The 26878-nt window shown below is 24.2% G+C and overlaps 1 protein-coding gene across 2 annotated transcripts in view; it reads right to left on the bottom strand.

The window, feature by feature from the left end:
• Window positions 1–26878, bottom strand: part of LOC117172340 (atlastin) — a 96111-nt gene that overhangs the window by 2378 nt on the left and 66855 nt on the right. For both annotated transcript variants that reach the window (XM_033360149.1, XM_033360148.1), the window contains exons 6-7: window positions 18496–18710; window positions 14167–14233 (exon numbers count right to left, since the gene is read on the bottom strand). In XM_033360149.1, coding sequence (XP_033216040.1) covers window positions 14167–14233; window positions 18496–18710 — 282 coding nt within the window. The remainder of the gene's footprint in view (window positions 1–14166; window positions 14234–18495; window positions 18711–26878) is intronic.

Raw genomic sequence — 26878 nt, 5'->3', positions numbered from 1 at the left:
CCCCCCCCCCCCCCCTCCAATTTGTTCGTTTTCCGGAAAAAGAAAATGCGAATTACAGTAATCACAGTACTTATTGCCCTCAAAAAAGGTGAATAGGTGATATTTTTTTCTAAAATAGGTGGCAAATAGGTGATAAAAAAATGTTAAATAAGACAAACAAACACGTTGTAATTTGTTGTAAACTGGGAGATGGTCTGAAATTTTTCTTCGATTAAAACGACCACTCTGAAAAATGGACTATTAACATTTCCACTGAAAACTAATTTTCAATTTAAAAAAATATATTTTTTAGAAGTACATTCAATTTTTTACCTCTTAGTTAAATCCGTTACCAAATGGTTAAATTTTCAAGCAAAAAAGATAAACAGTCTGCATTTTTAAACCATAAAAATTCAATTTTTAACCAAAAAATTAAGTAGATGAAATAAAATTTTGTAGTTTTTAATAAAATAGTCTAATCCTCAACCAAAATAGATAAATCTTCAACTAAGAAGTTGCATTTTTAACCAAAAACTTAAAAAGAGATGAAGTTTCTACCAAAAAATGAATTTTCTATTAAGAAAAATTTTTCAGTCAAGAATGAAAAATAATGTTAATCAAATTGTTGAATTTTCAACAAAAAATATTAGTGGTTATCAAAAAATGTTATAGTTGATATTTCCACGACAAAATTTTAATTAAAAACAAAAAACAGTTTCTGGAATTTTCAAGCCAAAAAGCCTAATTCTCTATTAAACAATTTAATTTTGAAAACAAGAACATAAAATTACAACAAAAAAGTTTATTTACAATTAATCAGTTGACTTTTTTTAACAAAATATTTTAATTTGCAGTTTAAAAAAACAAACATTTTTTCAACCAAAAGAATTGTTAACTTTATTTTTTAACCAAAAAAACGAACTTACATATAAAATTATGAATATTAAACGAAAAAAAAATGAAATTCGAAAAAATTTGTTTAACTTTGAACCAAGTAGTGGAATTTTTAATAAATAATTTATTTGATTCAAAATTCTACTTTTTGGTTACAAATTCTACTATTTAGTTAAAGATTTAATTATTTTGTTGAAAATTAAAGTCTTTTGTCAAAAAACGATTGTGTTTTGAAAAAAATCATCGTTTTTGGTCGAAAATTTATACTTTTGTAAAAAATTCATATTTTTTTAATGAAAGTTTATCTTTTTTGATTGAAAATTAATTCCTTTTATTTCAGAAGTCTATTATTGTGTTTTTAAATGAGTCAACTCTTTTACTTAAAAAACATACTTTTTGTAAAAATTCAACTATTTATCTGTTGGTGGAAAAATCTTTTTTTTTAGTTGTTACAAATTCACCTTTTATGTTAAGAGAGTTAATAATTTTTATTTAAGTCTAATATTAAGTTTTTGGTGTTTAGTTCAAAACTCCACAAATTCGTTGAAAGTTTAATTATTTTATTGAAAATTCCACTAGTTTCTTAAAAAGTCATCTTTTTTGTTTAAAATTAATCTTTTGATTCCAAAAATCTATTATTTGGTTCAAAATTGATCTTTTTTGAGCGAAAGTTAGTTCTTTTGATCAAAAACAAAACAAAAAGGTATCATATTTCTGTCCCAGAATTAATCTGAATCCAACTGTTTTGTTAAAAAGACATATTTTTTTGTCGAAAATACATCCTTTTTGGATTGAAATTTCTCTTTTACTTGAAAAATCGTCTTTTTGGGTGGAAAATTCAACTATTTGCTAAAAACAAATCACCTTTTGTCTAAAAATTCATCTCTTGGTTAGAAGTTCTACTATTTGGTTGAAAATTTAACTATTTTCTTAAAAATTAATCTTTTTTTTATTAAAATTTCGACTGATTTATTAAACACTTGTATTTTTGGATAGAAAATCCATCCTTTTGGTGTAAAAATTCCCATTTGTTAGAAAGCTCATATTTTTAGTTGAAAATTTGTCTTCCTTTCTTCAAAATTAAACTGGCTTGTAAAATATTCATATTTTCAAATTAAAAATTATGTTTAAAAATTCAACTCTTCCTGGTTGAAGTTTAATCTCCTCCGTTTGAAAATTCGATCATTTGGTTCAAGATTCGTCGATTAGGAAAGTGTAATAAAAATTGTATACGATGTGCAAGTTGTAATTTTGAATAAAATGTTACTTTTTAAATTGAAAAAAGGTGACAGAAGATGAGAAACCCCAAAATAGGAGAAAAAAGGTCACAAATTCTTAAAAAAGGTGACAAATGGTGCGAAAATTGAAAATATGTGACAAAAGGTGACAAAACTGAAAATAGGTGACAAAAGGTGAATAGGTGACACTCTGTGATGACTGGAATTAAATAAACAAAATCAACTTTTTTTATATTGAAAATGACTTTTTTTCTTAAAATATCACCCATTGCACTTTTCGTAGAGAATAAATCTTTTTTTAGCGAAGATTTAGACCATTGACGACCGTAGCCATTAGGTAAAACCCGATTTTACGTTTACCGTTTTTTGCGTGTGTTAATAGAGAGTCAAGTTGCCAATATATTTGTGGTGAATTATAAACATCGGTAATAAATCAACAATTAAAATAAAAAAGTGATTTTCAGAGTAAGTGTCGAAATGTGTCTAACTGAATTTTATGTGACAGTTAATCCGGGTATTATTAAATTTTTGAACTAAAAAAGGTACATTTTTAACTAAAAATCGTATAGTTAAACCTTTAATTAAAAAAAAAATGATAAATGATAAAAAAAACTCATTTTTGACCAAATAGTTAATTTTTTTAAACTAAATTATTGAACTTTCAAGACAAAAGAACGAATTTTCTATACAAAAGAACTAAATTATCAAAATAAAAAATGTGAAATTTTAATCAAAAAGTTAATTTTATACCAAAAAGACGAATTTCAAACAAAATACAAGAAGATTCAACTCAAAAGTTGAATCTTGAACTTAACTAGATTCATTTGTAACAAAATAGTTCAATTTCAACAAAAAGTTTTAAGAATTTTGAAAATTCTTACTCAGAAAAAGAACCATTTTTGACCAAAATTGGAATAGGTAAATTTTCAATTACCAAAGTGACTTTTAAACCAAAAAATACATTTTTAAGAAAGTAATTCAACTTTCAAACCTAGTTGTTAATTTTTTAACCTAAAAGATGGATTTTTCAACAAAAAGATCAGTTTACTATTAAAAAAGACGAACTTTTAATAAAATTTGAGAATTCTCAACCAAAAAGTTGAATCTTCAACTAAAAACATAAATTTTTAAACAAAAATATTAATTTACTACAAAAACAAATTTTAAACAAAATTCCAAAATTCTGAACTAAAAGGTCCGAATAACCGGATTTTGTTGGTACACGTAGACTCTTCGTTTAAATTATTTGAAATGATTTCAAATTTTGAATTATTTTTGAATTTTTTCAGACCTTCTAAATATCTCTTTAACGTACTGCATTTTTTTCAGAATAATAGCTATGCAATATTAATTATACATCAAAATTCAACAATTTTCCTTGTAAATGAAATTTTTTCAAATAGAGCAATTTAAATTATAAGTTTCAAAGTTTCGTTTTGAATATTTGTAATTACTGATTTTATATTAACAATAAAATATTTCTAAATATTAAACAAGTGCTATTTTTCTTAATTAAAAAATTTTTACTTTTTAAATTTTAGACTAAAACAATATTTTGAATATAATAAAAGCCTTTAATTATCAATATATATTATTTTGAAGTGATTTTAAACTGTAAACTTATTTAATCAGTTCGAAATTTACGTATAAAATTATTAAATTCAAAACACAATATCAAGTTTTCCAATATGAATTTTTGAAATATTTAATGGCGAAATGGTCGGGAAATTTTGAATATTAGAATTTTAAACTACAATATTGTGAAATTAAAATTTTGAAAACTACAAAAATTAATATAGAAATTAATTTAAGAAAAAAATTTAATTTCAAGGCCTCAAATATTACACTGTTTTAGAATTACACATTAAAAACAATAATTTTAAATTCAAATTGTAAAAACTGTGAAGACCATAAATATATTATTAATAAAGATCATATCATGTATCCAGTTACATTTAAAACGACTGGATAGATTTTTCTACTAAAAGATGCGATTTCTGTAATCCTTTAAAGTTTAATTATTTGCAAGCCTTTGAAAATTATATACTTTCTAATTAGAAACTTTCAGAAATTAAAAAATGCGCAAATTATGAAATACGGGAAACCTCCCAGTGTAATATTTCTCTCTCGACTTTATCCCGGTTTTCTCCCGGTGAAAGTTTCTTTTATTATTATAAATTATTTTTATATATAATTATTATATAAAACAGTTAGAATGTGTGAATAAGACCATAATTCGAAGAGACATAAGAAACCATAGAAATACAAGAACTTGTATGAGAAAATGCATGGATATGAAGGGAGCTAGAGAGGTATGCCAGGACATAAAAGTGTGGCGACAAATAGTTGATAAGAAATGCATGAAGAAGATTGCCACTTTGGGTGACCGCTAGAGAGATAGATCAACAACCTGGATCGGAGCACAGGGTGGCAGTTTTAATCCACGAAAAAAAGTTCCGGTCACTTCCTGGTTTGCAAACATTTTTCAAGGTCAATGAAATTTAAAAAACCTGACTCTATTCTAAACAGATTTCCATTTAAAGTAATAAACAACAAATTAAAGCATTCACAGTGAAACCCTTGAATTCCAAACTTTTAAAATTGAAGTTTAAAAGTTTTTCAATCTAAAACTTTTATATTTAAAAGCTCAATAATTTACACGTATAAAATGGAGGGTACTAACACTTCTCCATTAAACAATTTTAAATGAAATGCAGATTAACTGTAAAATTTAGAATTTTTATCAATTATAGAGTTCAAAGGTTCAGATTAAGTTCCAAAAATATAAATTCATGTTAACATTTTCGATACTCTAAATTCAAGAATAAAGCAATAAACTTTAAAAATTTTCAAAATTATATTATTTTAAGTAATTTTAAACTAGACACATGAAAAATTGAAAAAGAATGTTTTTTAACTTAACCATTCTTAAATTAGAAGTTACATTATTTTCATTATAAATAGTTTAAGCATTCTTGAAGAGCTTTGAAATTTAATTTCAAAATTTTGAGAAATCTAAAAGTGGTTTTAAATTTGTCCAAATATAAAATTATTTTTGCAATTTTTTCGGCAGTTTTAAATATATTTTTAAATACATTGAATTTTTTTTACAACTTATAGAAAATCCTGAAAATTAAAAAAATCCTTATAATTTGGATGTAAAAATAACAATAGACCACTTATTATTTGTAGAAAAAATTAAGAGTAATTTTAATTTTTTTAAATTTCAAATTAATGTAGAACTTGAAATAATATTAAATAATTTAAACGAAATGTGTAGATTTTTGCAGATTTCTAAAAAAAATTAAGAATCTTTTTGAGAATTGTGGAAGGCTTCAAAATAACAGAAAAAAATTATTTAGGATTCCTAGGAAAATTGAAAATGATTTTTCATTGTGAAAAATTATTGTAACAGAAATTTTAATAAGATTTTAAAAGACATCCAAAATTATCGAAAAAGAACCTGGAAGATTTTAAGGATTTTTTTATTTGGAGGATTTTCCAAAAATTGTAGGAAAACTCGAATAATTTTAAAATATATTTAGAAGTTCTGAAAAAAATGTGAACGCACTTCGTTTAAATCACTTGAAATCATTTCAAGTTTTAAATTAATGTTGAATCTTTTCAAAGCTTCTAAATGTCTCTTAAAATTACTCAATTTTTTCTACAAATAATAAGTGTTAAATTATTATTTATACATACAAATTCAACAATTTGGCTTACAAATTAAACATTTAAAAAAAAAAAAAAAAAAAATTGTAACACTAAAAGTTGAAAAGCTTTTCGAAATATTAACAATTCAAAGCTTTCTATGTCAAACAATTAAGTTTCAGTTTCTTTACTTTTAAATGTTTGGTTTCAATTTCCTCGTCTTAAATGAACAGTAAAAAATTGCTAATATTAAATACTTATTCTTTTTCTAAATTAAAAAGAGTCAAATTGAATGGGTTAAAAATTGAATAACTTAGACTTAAAGAATATTTGTAATTTAATAAAAGCTTTTAATTACGACTTTATTATCATGGACTTATTTTTAAGTTGAAAATAGTTTAAAAAGTTTCAACAGCGCATTTACATTTTTTAATGGCTAAAAGAAATTAATAAAAATAACATATTAATAAAATTATTACTTAAATTTAATATAAAAAATAATATAAAGTAAGATCTAAGACTTTGAATTAAACATATTTAATTGGTGAATCATTAAAATTTTTTATTAAAAATAAAATTATTGGAATAAATGATATATTAATTTCAATTCTTATTAAGATTTTCCAATAGAAACAGTTATAATCTGTCAATTCTAAAACTTTGGACGGATTTAGAATTCGTTAATCGTTTAATTAATTCTAGAAAATCATAACATTTGACGATTTCAAGGATAAAAAATTGTTGGAACAAATGAAAGTTGTTTAAATGATTAAAAAATATTGGTTTAAAATTGAAGAGTTCCACTTTGAGTGCTTTAATTTGTATTTCAGTTTTTATTACTTCAAATTAACAGCAAAAAAACATTGAACTAAAAAAAATGTAATTGAATTGTTGTTAAATTTGAAAAATCGGGGAAAAATGAGAAGTTTCGTAATATTTTGGACTGTAACTTCATATTTTTCTACTTTCAAATGAAAATTTAAAAAAAACTGAAATCGAATGAAAAATGTCGAAGTTATGAGTTATTATTCTATGCATGCACCTACCAAAAATCTGTTTTTTGAAAATAAAATCAGATTTTGAGGATGTATGAGAAATTTTGCACAAGAGACTTTTTTTTTAGTTCCATTAGACCTACAATGTCTACTATGTCTCGTGAAAAGTACATCCATTTTTTTGCAACACAGTGTTGAGTGTCCAGGAAAATTAGGCACTTGGGAAAAGAATAGAGCTTTTGAAAAAGATTTGCTTGCCCAATTTCGAGTTGCCAGAATACGATTAGCGCTTTAAGTGTGTATCCTTTTTGGAACGGAGATGGGCCTGAGTTAAAAAAATGCCTGGTTAGTAAAATTCAATAGACGGAGAATTTTATTTCAGGGAACTTTTTCAAATTTGAATTTTCTTTGCTTCCTGTTCTGATTGTACAAATAATAAAAGAGTTTAACTAGAGGGCCGCCACCTAATTTTACAAAAAGCTTTCGGTGTTTGGAAATTCTATGAGATGATTCGAATTTTTAAATTATAGACTTACGAAATTAATCATTTTTAAAGTATTTAAAGTTAAAAGTTGAAATATAATAATTTAGTTCATACAGGGTCAAAAATTGAAAAGTCCAAAAGGCATTCAAAGCTTAATATTCAAATATTCAAAAATTTACTATTTTTAAATCAAATAATATTTAATTTGAAAATGAAATCCTAGTACTTTACGCATCAAAAATGTAATCTTGGACCGTCAAAATTTAACAAATTTAGAAAAAGTTTTTTATTCCACGATTTTTCAATTAAAATTATTCAATTTTTGAAAACATATTATTTAAAAATGGTTTGATTACAATTTTTTTCAATTTAAATGATTAAATTGTAATTATTATTTTTTAAATTGTTTACGATTCAAATTTGTTATGAAAATGAGGTGTTAAATTTGAAAATTTTAAATTCAGAACACTTTCAATGCAACATTAAAAAATTTCAAACACTTTTTTCACATTATATAAGTTTGGGCGATTAAAAATTGAATCCAAATATCTGAATTTTTCAAACTAAATTTTGTTATTTTTCATACTTTTCAATATTTCAAATTGCTTAATTTCAACTATTAAATTTTAGAAATCAACTTATAGGATTTAATATTTTAAATGATTTAAATATAAAAGGTTTCATTTAAATTTGAAACTAAAACATTTTTAAGGTTTTAATAATAATTATTCAAATTTGGATGCTATGAATTCTTTATTTTCTAATTTCAAAAGCTCCTTTAATTCAATGTATTAAATTTAAAGAGATTTCAATTGAAAATTATTCAGAATTGCAGGTTTAGGTTAAATTTAACATTAAAAGTAGCTTTCTCTTTTTTAATTTCCAGGAATTTCAAGTTTTTAAATTATTCGTACATTTTTTGGAAATTTGCATTGTTTTTCATTTCAAATTGTACTACTTTGAAAATTTAAATCTGTAATTGTTGAACTTTAAAAGCCTTTTATTAAAAATTATTTAAACTTGAAATTAAATTATTTTAAATATTTCAATGAAAAATTATTCAAGTATGAATGCTTTGAATTTTAAATTTTCCATTTTCAAAAACGCTTTTAATTCAAAGTATTTAATTTCAGGCGCTTTTATTGAAAATTATTCGTCACATTTTTTAAATTTCTACATTAAAATCTGTCGAAATAAGTACTTTAAAATCATCAGAGCGTGCAATTTTGCAACTTAAAAATAACAACTTAGATTCAATTGTAACTTCAAATTTCAAATGTGAAAACTACTCAATTTCGTTTCTTTTAATTACTTTTGAATTCAAAATGGTTTCGAGTGGAATTTCTTTTTAGTCTTTCAAAATTTTAATTTTGACATTCATTTGTTCAATCGTCTCTATTTCTAGTTTCTTTCTCAATTCAAGACCTATACATTTTTCTCCATATTTAAATTTGAAACGTCTCATTTTTCCATATCTGCTATTCGAAACATAAAAAAGACTAAGGCCAGTTCAATTTTAGATGACACATTGATTTTAATTTCTTTTTTGCATCAATTTTTCCGCTTGAATGAAAACTGAATTAACCGAACACAATAAGGAAATGCAACTATTTTTCGTTGAAAGTTCCTTCTTTTTGGTAGAGAAGTCCACTATTATATTTTTAGTTGAGAATTCATAGTTTTTGGTTAACAATGATAGAATTTGATTAAAAATTTGTTTACTTTGTTGAAAGTTTAATTATTTTCTTGCAATTGTTTTTCTTTCGTGACTGAAAAATCTTTTTTGATTGAAAAATCAACTATTTTGTTCAAAATTCATATTTTTGGATTAAAAATTTAACAATTTGGTGGAAATTAACTTTGTTTCTTGTCTAGAAAATCTTCTTTGGTCGTTATATCAACTATTACATTTTTCATTGAGAATTCATCTCTCATGGTATAATATTTTATTAATTGGTGGAAAATTTAATTAATTTGTTAAAAATTCAATAATTTGTCTCAAAGGTCATACATGTTGGTCGAATAATCAAATATTTGGTTGAAAATTATTTTTTTTTTATTGAAAATGTATATTCCTGGTGGAAAATTAAACTGTTTATTAGAAAATTGATTGAAAAGATCTTTTTAATGAATTTAACGGTTTTTTATTTAAAATTGAAATTTTTTTCGTTAAATATCTAATTTAACTAAAAAATTAACTATTTTGTTGAGAAGGCATACATTGTAGAGGAATTCAACTGTTTTTTGTTTTGGATTTAAAATTAAAATCTTGTTGGTAAAAATATAAACTATTTTGTTCAAAATTCGTCTTTTTAAGAAAAAAATTATTTTTTTAAAATAAAATTCATCTTTTTTTCAAAATTCAATAATTTGGTTAAAAAAAAACTATTTTGTTGAAGACATATTAAAAAAAAAATTTAACGGTTTTTTATTTAAAGTTAAAATATTTTTGGATAAAATATTATCTATTACTGAAAAACCAACTAATTTGTTGACAAATTCGTCTTTTTGGGTTAAAAATGCATATTTTTTTAGAAAACTCGTTGGAAATTCAACTATGTAACTAAAAGTTGAAGTAGATTAAAATTTTGTTTTCGTTGGTTAAAAATTCATCATTTTAGTGAAAATTTCGTCGTTTTGATAGAAATGTCATATTCTGGGTTAAAACTTCTTTTTTTTTGTTGTTGAGACTTTAACTTGAAGCGTTTAACATTGAATTTAATATATTATAAACAAATTTATTCGAAAGAATTTATTCTTTTTCGTTGAGACTTTAACTTGAAGCGTTTTAAATTGAATTTAATATATTATAAACAATTTTATTCAAAAGCATTTATTCTTCTTTTTCGCGGAAAATTTCCTTATTATCCCTGTTTTTAGAACAAGCTACACAAATTTCGATTTAATCAATTATCAAATAAATCGTTTAGGAATTTGTATTTATATTTTTTATCATATGAATTAAAACTTTTTAAAAAGAGGAAAAGGAAAAATTCGGTTAAAAAATCCTGATTTTAGGTGTTTAAAGGGATTTTTTTTTTATTTCAGGGAAAAACTAGGGAAACAAAAAAAAAAGAGGAAGGGTTGTGAATTATAGGAGGAGGTTCCATACCTTTTCGAGCCTGGATTTTCCCTTAGCGCTTGATATCGTTCAAAGGGGTACAAAAATATTAAAATAATCAGCAAATCAATAATAATGTTAATGCAAAAATGCAAATGTAAATCAATCCAAAAGAATATGAAAATCAGTAATTCGGTGTCACTGACAGAAATTACAGCACAGAAAGAAACTTACGAAATTCAATCGTACGTGGAAAGGACGTACAGTTGGCTGAAATAAAAAAACGAGGTTCAAAATGACATTTAAAACGCAATTATAAACTGATTTCAGATTTTTTGTTGTTGAAAAATTCAGGACATGTACATTTCTTTCATATAATCAGAAAACATAATTGGCAATATAACTTCAGAAAGGTCAAAAGGAAAAACGATTCCTTTTCGTATAAAAACGTCCAAAAGATTAATTTTTTAAAATAAAATAAAGAAATATTAATGCATAACGGCATTTTTTTTAGAAAACTTTATTGGCAATATAATTCCAACAAGCACAGAAGAAAATATGATTCCTTTTCCTAAAGTCGATTTATAGTAAATACAATTTGTTTACAACATTTAAGTTTACAAGATTGCATTTTTTCTTTCTTATACCTCTGTGCTTTGAATCCAAGTGACGGAAAGCATAAACAAAATTTTGACTAGAAGATAAAAAATGCAATTCAAAAACTCGACACTTTTTTCGCTGTTTACATTAACATAAAGATTAAATAAACAAAACAATAAAAAATTTACTCACCATTTTCTGACAAATTTAGTCCTGAATTAAAAAAAAATCAAAAATCGGTGCATAATTGCGTTTTAAATGTCATTTAGTTTATAACCTCGTTTTTTAATTTCACCTCACTGTGGGGCGTCATTAATACACTTCAAGTCCCATATAATAAGTTTCGGCGGATCCCTCGCACTGGCCTTGTTACTAAATCGGTACCCTCGAAATGTAAACAGTCAGGGTCATCTGAAAAGCTTTCAATTTGAATGCACAATATTGCGCAATATACTGGACTGAGTACTCGCGCACTGAGAAACTGCGAGAGTCAGCATTTCTAGGAATTGCAAAACCATACCGGCTTCTATGGGACATGGAGTGTAATACAAAGCGCACTTAGAATCATTCGTATAAACTTAATCTGAAAGTAAAGTAGAGGACGAGTAAATAAAAGGTGATAGAAGAAGCTGGGATCAGATGAGGCGGTGTTTTCGAAGGTGAGAATAAGCAAATACATAAGCGGGTATCATAAAAAGTGACAAAAATATCGATAGGATCAGATATCTGATTTTGTGAACGAGATGAGCGCATTGCCAGGCCTGTTAAAATAGAGAAAGACCTGGTTAATCTGTGCCTAACATTTTTCAGGATTTTATTTTCAAAACAAATTTTTTAAAACAGGATTGCTACAAAATCTTAATTTCGAAACTCACTGACTTTTCTTTGATAACAATTTTAATTTTCCGTGACTGTTACAGATTTTTCTTTAGGTATAAAAACAACCTTTCACGTAGGAAATAATTAATGTCAATAAAAAAAATGTTTCGTTTATATTAAAGAGTTTTGTGAAAATAGTCCCGCAGATTTTATAAGGGGTCACCCACAAATTGCGTAAGATGATTTCGGGGGATGGCAACTAAAATTATTAATCTTCAACGAAAAAAATTAATTTTTAATTGAATAGTCGAGTTTTCAACCAATAATATAAATTTTCGATAGAAAAAGATAAATATTTAACAAAATAAATTAATTCTTCACCAAGCTCAGTTTTATAACAAAAAAAAGTAAATTTAACAACAAAAAAACATAAAGTTTAAATAAAAAATAGTTCAACCTTAACTTATTACAAAAAAATTAATTTCTAGCCAAATAGTAAAATTTGATTATTAAAAAAATAATAATGTACAAACAAGAAGATTAATTTTCTAAAAAAATGGAATAGTTACATTGTGAGTAAAAAAATTTATTTTTAGCCCAAAAACAATTTAAATAAAATACTTAAATTTATAACCAAAGAAATGATTTTTTAAGCACACAAAAATAGACATTTTTTATCAAGGGGATTAATATTCCACCACAAAAGACGAATTTTAAACAAAATTATATGCATTTTTCATTGAACAAGATCTATATTTACAAAAAAAAATATTTTTACTTTCAAATTTGCAGCAAGAAAAATTTTTCAGTCAAGAAAGAAAAAATATTTCAACTAAATTGTGGAATTTTAAAGAAAAAAACTAAGTTTTTATAATAAATTTCAATTTCTGACTAAAAAATATCAATTTTCAAGCAAAAATAGAACACGTAAATAAATGTTCAGTAAGAATTACTTTTCGATAAAAAAAATGAATTTTTAACAAAATACATAAATTTTCAACCACATAGTTGAACTTTTAACCACAAAAAGATGGATTTCTAACAAAAATTAAATAGTTAAATTTTCAATAAAGAAGTTTTCACCAAGAAGATTATTTTTTCTGGGAAAAAGATGAATATTTAAAAAGATACATTAATTTTTAACAAAAAAGGAATGGTCAGATTTTCAATAAAAAAACTAATTTCCTACAAAAATTTTATTTTCTAACCAAAAAGAGAAGTTTTCAACCAAATAGTGGAATTAAAAAGGCTAAAATAAAATTTAAAAAAAAACGAATTTTAAAGCAAGAAAATTAATTTTTTACCAAAAGTCAAATACTTAAATTAGTAGTTTGAAAAATTAATTTTAAACCGCAAAAGATAGAATTTTCAATAAAATGTTTAACAAATGAGTTTACGGCCAAAAAGATAAATTTTTCACTAAGGAGATTAATATTCTACCACAAAAGTTGAATTTTGAACAAAATATATTCAATTTTAATTAAACAAGATCAATTTTCAATCAAAAAATATGAATTCTCAGTGAAAAATGTAACATAAAGGGTTAAAAAAGATTTTTATTTTACACCAAAAACAGTTTAATTCAATCAAAATAGATTAATTTGCAATGAAACAATTGCATTTTTAATTTAAGAAAATTATATTCATATCAAAATAGTTCAATTTTCAACTAAGGTAAGAAAAATTGTTCAATCAATACAGAAAAAATTCATCTTGCGAAGATTTTGTGTGTAAGTGTGGGGGAGAAGGCAAAATTTTAGAAAAACGCCTCACATAATTTGTAGATGACCCTTAAACTTCAATTTTAGTTTATAAAAAATGTCCCGACATTTTCAGGTTCACCCTGAGTTTCCCACACCAGTTTAAAATTTTCTGACTTTCCAGAATTCTTTAAATTGTAGCAACCCCGTAAAAGCTTCGGAAATCAATTTATCAGGAACTATTAGTAGTTTTATTTTTCGAATCAGAACGAAAGACCTTTTTAATTTAGCACAAACCTTCTAGGAAAGCATAGACTATTACAATTTTTAATTAGAGTGTAAAATAAGAAAGATACTTTTGGACTATTTTTGAAAAGAAAACAGACAGAATTTACACTCAACTCTCGATATAAGACCACCCGATTTACGGCGTTCCAAGAAATGATGGCCAAATCCAACAAAATGATTCATGCGACCCCGCCTGTTTATCATAGGATTTCCCTGATTTAGGAACAAAGGCTAAGCCAAGCCATGTCTGAAACCGGTCTTATATCGAGAGTTGAGTGTAATTTGACGTGAGAAAAAACGAAATCATGATTATTGGATTAATTGATGGACGAAAACATTCTTAGTTATCAGATTAATAAATTACAGTCTTTATTAGATTCTAAATTTTCGAGTAAGATTTCAATGCATTAGAGGAAAATTTGTTAGAAATCGTAATTAGGAGAGAAATTGCACTTACATTTTCCCAAAGTGCACTCGCCACTTCATCTATTTTTGAGCCGACCTCCCGGAATTCGCCGCTGTACCTGTATTTGGAAAATTAAACATTAATATTTAATATTTACAATTTAAGGGGTAACACCACTTTAGGATTTTGGAAAAATCTAATTTTTGTTTTGGCTTAAACAATACTTTAGGACCATAAAAAAATTATGCAGTTGGGCCTATATATGGTGCAGGTATCGGAGATTAGAGACAAAAAAATTGCTCGTAAAACTTTAAACGCATTTTTCCCGAAAAACAACTTTTTTCAAACTGGGAGAACTTGCATGAATCGATTTGAAATTTTGACAGTAGCTTCAAAATTACATTCTTAATGGAAGTATGTAGGCGTTTTTTATTTAATGTAAACTTTTTTTTATAAACAATTAACTGCTTATTTTGTTTACAAAAAATAGATTCATTTCTTCAAAAGTGGATTATTTCTACAAAATTTGATTTAAAACGGAATTCTACGTAATTGTATAGCCAATAGTGTATAAATTATGACATTTTTTGATTTTTCGTCCCATGTTTTATACTTTACGAGAAAACCGTCCTCCCGTGAAGGTCTTTTAAAAAAAGACGATTTTCAAGACGGGATGTTTCGCCGCCATTTTGTATCAAAATTAAAATACATTTTTTCATACTTTAATATGTGTTAAACAAATACTCTAAAAATAAATCCTATTACTTTTTTCATAATCCCAAAAGAAATTGTCAAAATAGACGCCATAAACATTTTCCATCTTTTTTTAAACAATCGACTTGGAATCAAAGATTTGAATAAAGTCAAGAGGCCTTTTCGGATATTTGCCAATTATTTCTGTAAATTTAATAATATAATTTACCTGTAAACTATGCTAAGTATAAAAAAAGAGTAAAAAATTCCTGCTCGTAATATGCATACACTTTCGCGAGTTTATTATAATAATGGTTTTTTTTCTTAGTTTATAGAAATTCAATGAATACATTTAATTTAGAAAGCTTTGAGAAATTATATTACCAGATATTCGTGAATATATTAACACCGTCGATTAATCAAATAATTGAATAATACAAAAGCATAATTAATAATTTCTTTAATCTGTCCCTAAAAACATGAATTCGATAATAATTTAAATTTTTATTTTATTTTCTAATACTTAAAATTTAGTGCACATTTAGAAAAAAATTGATATGGTTACTGTATTTAATTCTATTGAAACCGTTTCAAATTACTAAATTTTCAAGCAAAAATATTGCATTTTTAACAAGATAGATGAATTTTTTTATCAAATAGTTTTATTTTCAACCAGATTATTAATTTTCTGCCGAAAAACTATATTTTTCAACAAAATACATTAATCCTCGATCAAATAGTTGAAATTTAAACTAAAAATATTCATTGTCAAATAGTTGAATTACAACCAAAGTGATGAATTTTCAACTAAAATAATGAATCATCAACTTGAAAATACTAATTCCAATTGAAAAAGATGAATTTTTAATATAAAAGTTTAACTTTCAACCAAGTAGTTTGATGTTCAATCATAAGGATCAATTTTCCACGAAAAAAAAGATTAATTTTCAACCAAATACATAAATCTCAATCTAAAAAAAGACCAACGCATTAATTTTAGCTGTAATAATTGACCTTCAAACCAATAAACAAAATTTTTACCCAAAAATGTAAATTTTCGATTAAAAAAGATCATTCTTTAATAAAAAAAATTGATTTCAACAAAAAAGATGAATTTTTACAAAAATAATAGAATTTTCAAACTGATATAATTACATTTACAGTTATAGAAAAAAAATTTATTTTAAACGAAAAAAAATCAACAAAATACTTAAATTTTTAACTTGAATAGTTAAATTTTCAGTAAAAAAATTAATTCTCAGCAAAAAAAAAAAACAAACAAACATATTTCCATAAAAATTGCTCATTTTTCATAAAAGAGATGAATATCCAATTAAAATTATTGATCTTCAACCAAAAAGTTACTTTTTAGCAAAAGAGTTTCAGTTTCAATCAATTAACTAAATTTTTATTCCAAAAAGGGTGAATTCTGAATGAAAAATGTAGTAATTGATATTTCAAGAAAAAAACTTTAATTTTGAATAAAAAACAGTAGAATTCAAACAAAAAAAAGTGTTTTTAACTGGAGTTGAATTTTTAACTGAGAAAGATTTTTTCAGCCGAAAGAGAGAAAAAATTGCAAAAAAACTTTGGAATTTTCAAGTTAAAAGATGAATTTGCAACCACGAAAATTAATTTTCTAACAGAAGAAACGAATTTTTCATCAAAATACATGAATTTTCAACTAGATGCTTGAATTTTTAACTAAAAACGATACATTTTCAAATAAAAATAGAATAGTTAAATTTTTAGCTGAAAAAATTAATTTCATACAAGCAAAAAAAAACGAATTTTCAACAAAATAGTTAAAAACAATAATTTAAAGCTACTTTTAACAATTAAGAATTATTTTTATTAAATTTTATATTGGAATTTAACAAAAATTAGTATGCTCTCGAAAAAATTCCATGACTTAAAAAAAATGCTCTGAAATTTGCAGCTTTTCCCCGGTTTTCAACTCTCAAAAAGATACATTTTTTATAAATAGGATTAATATTCCACCACAAAAGAGGAATTTTAAACAAAATTATTTTAATTTTTCATTAAAGAAGATCTAGTTTTACAAAAAAAAGTTTTAAAAAATATTTTTATATTCAAATTTGAAGCAAGAAAAATTTTTCAGTCAAGAAAGAAAAAATATTTCTACCAAATTGTGAAATTTTAAAGAGAAAAAAACAACAAAGTTTTTACAATAAAGTTAAATTTCTAACTAAAAAAGATCAATTTTCAAGTAAAAATAGAAGACGTAGTTAAATGTTCTGTAAAAACTAAATTTCGATAAAAAAGAAAAAACAAATTTTCAACAAAATACATACAATTTCTACCAAATATTTGAGATTTCGAAACACAAAAAAAAGATAAATTTCTAACAAAAATGGAATAGTCAAATTTTAAATAGAGATGTAATTTCCCACAACGTATTTAAATTGAGAACCAAAGAGAATAAGTTTCCAACAAGAAGATGAATTTTCAAAAATATACATTAATTTTCAACAAATTAGTTGAATTTTTAACAAGAGAACGAATGGTCCGATTTTCAATAAAAAAACTAATTTCCCACAAAAATGTTATTTTCCAACCAAAAATAGCAATTTTCAACCAAATAGTGGAATTAAGAAAACTAAAATTAAATTTAAAAAAAATTTCAAGCAAGAAAATTTATTTTCAACCAAAAATGAAATAATTAAATTAGTAGTTTAAAACATTAATTTTAAACCGAAAAAGAACGAATTTTCAACAAAATTTTTAAATTGTGATACAAACGAATGAATTTTCAACCAAAAAGATAAATTTTTCACTAATAAAGGTTTTAAAAAGGTTTTTATTTTAAACCAAAAGCAGTTTAATTCAACAAAAATAGACTAATTTGCAATGAAACAGTTGCATTTTTAATAAAAAAATTACTACATTTATATGAAAGTAGTTCAATTCTCAAGCAAGAAAAAATATTTCAAATAAATTGTTGAATTTTTAACTAAAGTGAGAAAAATTGCTAAATCAATAAAGAAGAAAAAAATCTCCTTGCGAAGATTTTATGTGTGAGTATGGAGGAGAGGGCAAAATTTCATAAAAACGTGAAAAAGGTGAAAATTCCTCTATTTTGATGAAAAATTCGTTTCTTTTGTTAGAAAATTAATTTTCTTGGTTGCAAATTCATCTTTCAGAGGTAAAATTTCTTTCTGGATTTAAATCTTAAGCGTTTTAAAAATGCAAAAATTGGAAACTATTTTAAATGTGAAGGGTTAAGAATCTTTTTAAACATCTAAACTATTATTTAAATAAGATAATTTGAATTTTTAAATAAAAACGATATACTATCAACTAAAAGTAGAATATTTAAATTTTAAACTGCAAAAATTAATTTCATACGAAAAAAACGAATTTTCAACAAAATAGTTTAAAACAGTAATATAAAGCTACCTTTAACAATCAAGAATTATTGTTGTGCAATTATATATTAGAATTAAAAAAAAACAGTACGCTCTCGAAAAAATTCCTAGAAATTGCCAAGTTTTTCCAGGTAGACTAGGCAGCTTGTAAAAGCTTTTTAATTCCAAAGCTGAAATTTCCTTCTGAATTTTAATTTTGAGGGTTTTAAAAATACAAAAATTGGAAACTATTTTAAATGTGAAGGGTTAAGAATCTTTTTAAAGACCTAAAATATAATTTAAATAAAATAATTTTTACCTGATGTATGCCCAAAGTGCGAGAGTGAGCAGACCGATGCCCATGGTAACGTTACATGAATATGAAAGTGTATTGAGACCCACAAGGCCGAAAATTCCAGAAAGGATGTACATCGTAATGGCAATTGCGAAAAACACTGCCGGAGTCCTCGCAGCCTTAAAAATGTTTTTACTCTCGTTGTGCGCCTTAAATTGAAGAAATGATTCATCCATATCCTGCAAAGAAAAAAAAACACCTAAGTTAATATTTGCAAACATTTTTCACGGGTAATCAAATTAAAAAAATCGAACTCTATTCTAAAATTTTTTCCATATGAAGTAATAAACAATAAGAAACAATTTAAAGCATTCAAAGTGGAACTTTTGAAGTTAAAACTTAAAAAATTAAAGTGTTTTAATTAAATAATTTTGTATTTAAATCTGATTAATATGCTCAATAATTTAGATCTATAAAGTGAAAGCTACTAACACTTTTCAACTGAACAATTTTAAATTAAATACAGCTAAACTGCCAAATTACAAATTTTAAACTTTTATAAATTGCAAAGTTCAAAGATTCAGATTCAGTTCCAAAAACATCAATCCACGTTATCATTTTCAATATTCTAAATTTAAGAATCAATAAATGCATTTGAAAATGTTTAAAATTATACCATTTTAAGCAATTTTAAATTCTAATTCCAGCTTAGAATTGTTTAAAAATAGAAAATTCCCGGTTTAAATCAGGAATTTTTATTATTTTCTTAAAATTCCTTGTTCAAATCCAGAATTTTAATTCTTTTCGAAAATTCTCCATTTCAACTAATTGTAAGAATTTGAATTTTTTGTAAAATTCCATATTCCAATTCATATATTACATTTGTTGAAAAATACCTCCTTCAACAAAGAACAATAATTTTTTGGAAACATTTAATTTACCATTGAGAACTGTTATTCTCATTAAAAATTGAAAATTCCTTGTTCAAATCCGGAGTTTTAATACTTTTTGAAAATTTTTCCGTTTCAACTAAGAATTAAAATTGGTTGTAAAATTCCCTGTACCAATTCATAATTTTAATTTTTTATGAAATTATTTCGTTTCAGCTTAGAAATAGAATTCATTTGATTAAAAAATACTCTATTCCAGCTGGGAATTTATTTAAATTTTAAAATTCTCTGTTCCAAGAAAAAATATACATAATTCTTTTGGATAAATTGCAGTTCCAACTATGTAAAAGATTAAAAATTCCTTGTTCAAATTAAAAGTTAAATTACATTAATTTTAAATAGTTAATAAATCTTTTAAATGATTCGAAATTTTATTTCAAGATTTTGAAACATCTAAACGTTGTTTCAAATTTTTGCAAATTTAAAAATATTATTAAAAGTTTTTTACAGCCTCTAAATGTCTTTTAAAATTATTCGAATTTCAAATAGTTTTTCAAAATAAAAAAATCATTTTCAATTATCCTAGCAATCTTAAAAATGTTATTATTCTTTTAAAGCCTTGTCCAATTTTTAAAAAGCTTCACATTTTTTGTTCGAAATCTGAAAAAATCTACATTTTGTTTTAAGTTAGGCCTTGGGTTATTTGCACCGGAATATTGGTAAAAACAGCCGAAATTTGTCGGCACGCGTAGACACTTCGTTTGGATTATTTGAACTCATTTCAAATTTTTAATTAATTTGGAATTTTTTCAAATCTTCTGAATATCTCTTCAATTTACTCAAAATTCAACAATTTGACTTACAAATTAAATTTGGTCAAATAGAACAATAAAATTGTAACATTCAAAGTTTGTAAAGTTTGAATAGGGCAGTTATATTTGTTTAAGACTTTTCAATTGAAACAGTTTAATTTTTAACGTTAAAATCTGGAAATTCTAAAATTGTGAACTGATGCCGAAACGTTTTGTACAATCAATTATTATTCATTTTTTAAATCTCAAAGTACAATTTAATTGTAAAATCATTAATTAATTTATATTCACAGTTTATCAACTAAAAATGTTATCAAAAATCTTCGCTTTTAAACGCTTCTAATTTTTAATTGTTTAAGTCTGTAAAACTGCATTTTAAAATTCTTTTAATTCCAATGTACGTCTAGAAATCTACGATGGGAAATTTTTTTACTGAAATATTTTCGAATTACGCAGTCTAAACTGAATAATATTATGATTGAAAAAGATCACGGTTTAATTAATTATTTACAAAAGGGTTGATATCAAAGTTGGACGGATTTTCTTTCTAAAAATTTGTAAAATTTCCGGCTTTCCGAGTCCAACGGCCACCCTGAGAGCATTAGGAGAATTTGAAGCATTTCATGTTTAAACAAATATATATCATAATTACTACATATATTTTTACAAAACATCATAGAATGTAATAAACAAATACTTTTTTAAATTACAGAGTTGCTGCAGATCAGGAAATTCCAGAAATTCGGGAATCTCAGAGAAAACCTAATAGAATAAAGGAATTTTCGAAAAACTAAATTGGAAGTTATCTTTATTATTATGTTAAAAATCTTAACTATTTGGTTGAAAATAAATCACTTTTGCTTGAAGATTGAAACTATTTTGTGACAAATTCATCTTTTATGGTTGATTTTTTGTTAAAAACTTATATTTTTTGGTAGAAAACTCATTTTTCGGGATGAAGATCCAACAATTTGGTTAATAATTCATTTATTTTGTTAAAAATTCCTATTTTTTTGTTCAATTCAACTGCTTTCGATTAAAAAATAAAACAGCTTTTGGTGGAAGTATAAAATATTAGAATTTTTGTTATAAATTCATTTTTTAAATCAAAGATTCATTACTTTGGTTGAAAATTCATGTATTTTGTATAAAATTCCTTTTTTTCCTTGCTGAAAAATCATGTACTTTGTAAAAAAATTGTGTTTTCGACAGAAAACACCTCTTTTGCGTTGAATATTCAACAATTTTGTTAAAAAATAATTTACTTGGTTAATATTGTAACAATTTCTAAGATTTTCTTTTAGTTAAAAATTAATTTATTTTGTTGAAAATTCTTTCCTTTTTTGCTTGTTTAATTCAACTACTATTTATGATTGGAAAATAAAATAGTTTTTGGTGGAAATATCAAATATCATCATAGCTGAAAATTGATTGTTTTAAATAATTTAAAGTTCACGTATTTTGTAAAAAAATTGTATTTTGGGTAGAAAATTCCTATTTTGGGTTAAAAATTCAACAATTTGGTTAAAAATTCATTTCTATTGTTCAAAATTCTTATTTTTTAGTTTAATTATAAAAAAATTCAACTTGTTTTGATTGAAGAATAAAATAGTTTATGGTGGAAATATCAAATATTACGCTTTTTGCTATGAAATAATTTTTTTTGTATCAAAGATTCATCACTTTGGTTGAAAATTCATGTATTTTGCAGAAAATTCTTTTATTCTTAGCTGAAAATTAACTGTTTTAACTAATTGAAAGTTCATGTATTTCGTAGAAAATTTGTATTTTCAGTAGAAAACTTTTATTTTAATTTCAAAAATAAACAATTTGGTTAAAAATTCATTTCTTTCGTTCAGAAGTCTTATTTTTAATTTTGTTTGGGTCGAAAATTCAACTGCTTTGTTTAAAATTCGTTTTTTTGAAAAATCTTTCCTTTTGGATTAATATTTTAAATATTTTTTTGGTTGAACGTTAATTATTTTAATTTGAAAAATTAACTATTATCAGAAAAAAACCGAAAGAGAAATCTTACACCTGGAGATTTTCCGTTTTTCATAATTCGCGCCTTCCCTAAATTTTTAAAGTTTCCAATTAGAAAGCATATACTTTTGAAAGTGTTTATAATAATTAAGCTTCAGAGGTTTTAGGCAACTGAATTGAACGAGTTGAACTGTATCATTTCTAAGTCGGATCGCTTTTAATTAAACAATTTTATTTTGATTTAAAAATTAAAATTAGACGATTTCAAGTTACAATTTCAAAAATAGGATAATATCACAACATTAAAAATTTAATACTTTAAGATTCATATTTTAGAAATTAGATCATTTAAAATTCAGAGGAATTTAAATTGTATTCTTTATAATTAAAAGCGTTCAAAATTAAATAAGTGAAATTCAAAACTTTTAAATTTGAATACTGTAAAATTCAAAGCAATTAAAATTTGACAATCTGAAATTAAAAACTAAAATGATTCTTATACAGCCAAAGCTTCGGAAATTCTAGAATTTTAAATTATTATAGCATAAAAAAATTATAATTTGATATTAAAGATGATTAGACAAATTTGTTTAAAATCAAAAAATGAATTGAACTATTCTAAAAAAAACTTAAAAAATAAATTGTGATATTAAAACTTTGTTATGCACTTTACAATTTCAATTCCTTGAAGTAAATGTAAATCGTTTGAAAAGTAATAACTTTTAAATTGCTAATTATACTTTCCAAAATGCAACCAATCAAATTTTAAGAGTAAAATTAAAACCTATGAAAGTATCTATGTCAGACAGTTTAATATTTCCCTTTTTTATTCTAAACTCAGTTTTTAACTTTTTAATTTCAAATATTCCTTTAAATCATTATTCAGTTATGAAAATTTCCAATCAAATATTTTTCAATTTGAAATTAATTTTTTCTTTAATTCTTCGACTAAAAATAAAAAAAATGTAAGACATTGCACTGAAAATTGAAAATTAAAAAAAAGTACAAAACTAGATTGCTATGATTCCAATTTTTGAAATTATACAATTTTAAGCTTTTCAATTCAATATTGCTTTATATTCACATTTACAATGATTAAATTCAAAACTGTCTACCTCAGCTTTTGAAATGAATATTTTAAATATTTAATAGTTTAATTGTTCTGACATTTTTAATATTGTAATTTGAAACAATATTGTGAAATTTCAAATTCGAAACTTCCAAAAATTAATTTAAGAAAAACTTTGGTTTCAAGGCCTTAAAGATTAAACTGCTTTAGAATTGCGTACTCAAAACTATAATTTTAAATTAAAATTACATACATTTTAAAGGTGACAAATATATTATTAATAAGTATAATTCAAAATGACGGGATAAATTTTTTTACTAAAGAATGTGACTTCTATAAAAGAAAGTCACTGCCACTTTCAACGTTCAAAATTGCAGAATTTTAAATATTGCATGAATGATCAAATACGGGGAATCTTCTGGTGTAATATTTCTCTCCCGGTTTTTTTTCAGATTCTCCCGAGTGTGGCCACCCTGATAATAGTAAACTTTTTAAATAAAAATAATTAAATTTCAACGAAAAAATATTACTTTTTAACAGAATAGTTGAACTTTCAAACAAAATAATTGAATTTTTAACCAAAAGAGATGAAGTCGGAACCAACAATATAACAGTAAACTTTTCAAACAAAAAATAAATGAATAAATAACTTTCAACCATCAAAGAAAAATTTTCAACAAAAAGATGAGTCTTCTAACGCAAGATTAGTTATTAATCTACAGAGACGGATTTTCTATACAAAATAGGATTTAAAGGAAAACAGTTGAATCTTAGACCAAAAAAGATGCTTTTGATCAAAATGGTTGAATTTTCAATAGTAGAATTAAATTTTTAACTAAATATCAGAATTTTTAACAATATAATTAATAAATTTTGAAATGAAAATGGTTAATTTCAACCAAAAAGATATGACTCTTCAGCAAAAATAGTACAATTTTCCTCAAAATAATGAAATTTTCAACCAAAAGAGATTAATTTTGAAAGAATGATATAATGTTAAACTTTTAAAATAAAAAAATTAACTTTCAATAAAAATATACCTTTTTAACAAAAAAAGTTGAATTTTCGACCAAAAAAGATAACTTTTTAAGAGAATAGTTCAATTTTCAATCTGATAATTGAGTTTTAACAAAAAAAAAATGAATTTTGCACCAAAAATGTAATAGTACCACAAGATGAATTTTCAATGAAAAAAGATGACTTCAATTGAATTTTGCTGAATTTTTAACAAAATAGCACAATTTTTAATTAAAAGAAAATAATGTTAAACCAAAAATACAATAGTTAATTTTTCGAATAAAAATAGTTTGAAGATTTTAAAGCATAATGTTTCAATTGGGTGAGATTGTAAAATAAAAACGAACAAAAAAATTGGGTAAATTCAAGAAATATTTAGTAAAATTTAAAGTAATTTCGAAAGTTTTCAAGAGAATAAACAAATTTTCTAACAATCTCTGGGGAAATTTACAAGATTGTAAAAGTAACTCTGAAATATTTTCGAAAATTCATCAAATATTTTTTGATTCCTTCCCAACTTCTAAAAGTTCTAAACATCTTTTAAAAGAACTCGAATTTTTCATAATATTTTGTAAAATCCTATATAAAAAAATTCATTCAAATCTTCTAAATTCTTTTTTGACAAGTCTGAAATATTTAAAAATCTTTTAAATTTCTCAAAAATCTTATGAAAATTATATTTACATAGATTTAAAAACAAGGTGATAATACTTATTTTCCTGTTCTCAATTCTCAGAATTTAATTTCAACATGGATTTATTATAGCACTTCGAAAAATAATTTTCGACTAATTTGAGTGTTGTCAAAGATAAAAAAAATATTCGTTAATGGTCTTTCTTTAAGAGTGAAATACAAATTTTTAAATATTTTAGCTTCGTTATTCCCTGTTTTTCACTTATGGATATAATAATTATACTTAGCATTATATTTTAAAACGGCAATATAAAAAAATGAGTTCTTCATCATTATATTTAAAAGTGTCTGAAAATCAAGGAATAACACAAAATAACGAAAAAATTAATAACAAAATCATAAATTAGCAAAAAAATTTCCGAATGATAAAATAAATTAATTGTTAAGTTCCCATAAATATTTCTATTCCTGAAATTTAAAAGTTGCTGAAAATAATAAATAAATTATGAATTAATGATTAATTAAATTGTTTGCCTCATTCATAATTATAATAACTCATAAATTAATAATCAATCAATCAGCTATGCTCGGCAGTTCTAAATTTCGAGCATTGAAATATTTGTGGGAATTTAATAATTCGCTTATTTTACAAGTCGGCTTTGAAGTCGGTGAATTTTAGTTTCGGATGTTTTTAAATTCGGGATTTTATTTTTTGTCAATCAAAGATCTAGTTGTTATTTGAAATTTGGAACTTATAATTTGATAATAATATATATTTTTGCCTTTTTTTCCTTTGTGTATTTGTTTTTGTAATACTTTTTTATAAGTTCTGAATATCCATGCAATTTGTTTGTTTGAATTGTGTCAATTATGCCGCTTTTTCCTATATTAAAGAAAATCATGCGTATGTACATAAGTCTCATTTACTACCTAACTCTGCACCATGAAGAAAAAATGATTTTAAAGGGGTTTTTTATATTTGTTTTGTAATTTTTATGCATTTTTCCTATGATACTGCATGATTTTGTAGAACAAAGTTACTACTAGCGCCGCCGCACGGCCGTTTTCAACTCTCGTGGCACATTTTTTGCATTGAGCAATACAGTGGAAGCACCTCCCTGGTTCCAACACTTGACACTTCTCCTAACCCAAAATTTGTGTTTATAAATGTTGCAAATCTAAGAATTAAGATTTCCATTCAGCCGTCATTTCGTAAATGCGTATTCCGCATCGCACTGTTTTATCTCTCGAGCAGCTCAGTCACGTGACTAGACTGGACTCGACTTTCGACCTTACGGAAAATGCAAGTAGGCCGTTCTTGCACCCAACCGCTCAATTTTTTTTTCTATCAAAGATTCATCACTTTGGTTAAAAATTCATGTATTTCGTAGAAAATTTGTATCTTCAGTAGCAAACTTCTATTTTAGGTTCAAAATGAAATAATTTGGTTAAAAATTCATTTCTTTCGTTCAGAATTTTTATTTTTAATTTAAAAAAAATTAAAAATTCAACTTGTTTTGATTGAAAAATAAAATAGTTTTTGTTAGAAATTTCAAGTAATACCCTTTACGTTGAGAATTCATTGTTTAAATCAAACTGTACTTTGTTGACAAGTACTTTTCTTTCTTATCTGAAAATTGTTTCAACTGATTGAGAATTTTATTTCATTCTTTCAAATCTGGTTCAAAACCCATCTTTTTGAATTGAAATCACAACTATTTGGACGAATTTAAAAATATTTTTTTTTGCATTAAAATTATTGTTCTTAGTTGTAAGTTTGTTTTTATATATCTGACAGAAAAAAGGCTAGTCAGGGAAAAATGAAAAATTGGCCAGGAAAAGTCTGGGAATTTCGAAATTGGGATTTTGTAGTAACCCTTTTTCATAGTATTTCAAGGGTCATCAAGAAAATTCCAAATATTTAAGGGACTTCAATAGGATTGTCAAAAATTTAAGGGTTTTCACAGTTTTATTATTTTTTGAAATAAAAAAAAGCAAAAGAA

This window comes from Belonocnema kinseyi, chromosome 5 (assembly GCF_010883055.1).
Source record: "Belonocnema kinseyi isolate 2016_QV_RU_SX_M_011 chromosome 5, B_treatae_v1, whole genome shotgun sequence".
NCBI classification, from domain to species: domain Eukaryota; kingdom Metazoa; phylum Arthropoda; class Insecta; order Hymenoptera; family Cynipidae; genus Belonocnema; species Belonocnema kinseyi.
This window is presented reverse-complemented; position numbering and strand designations above follow the sequence as displayed.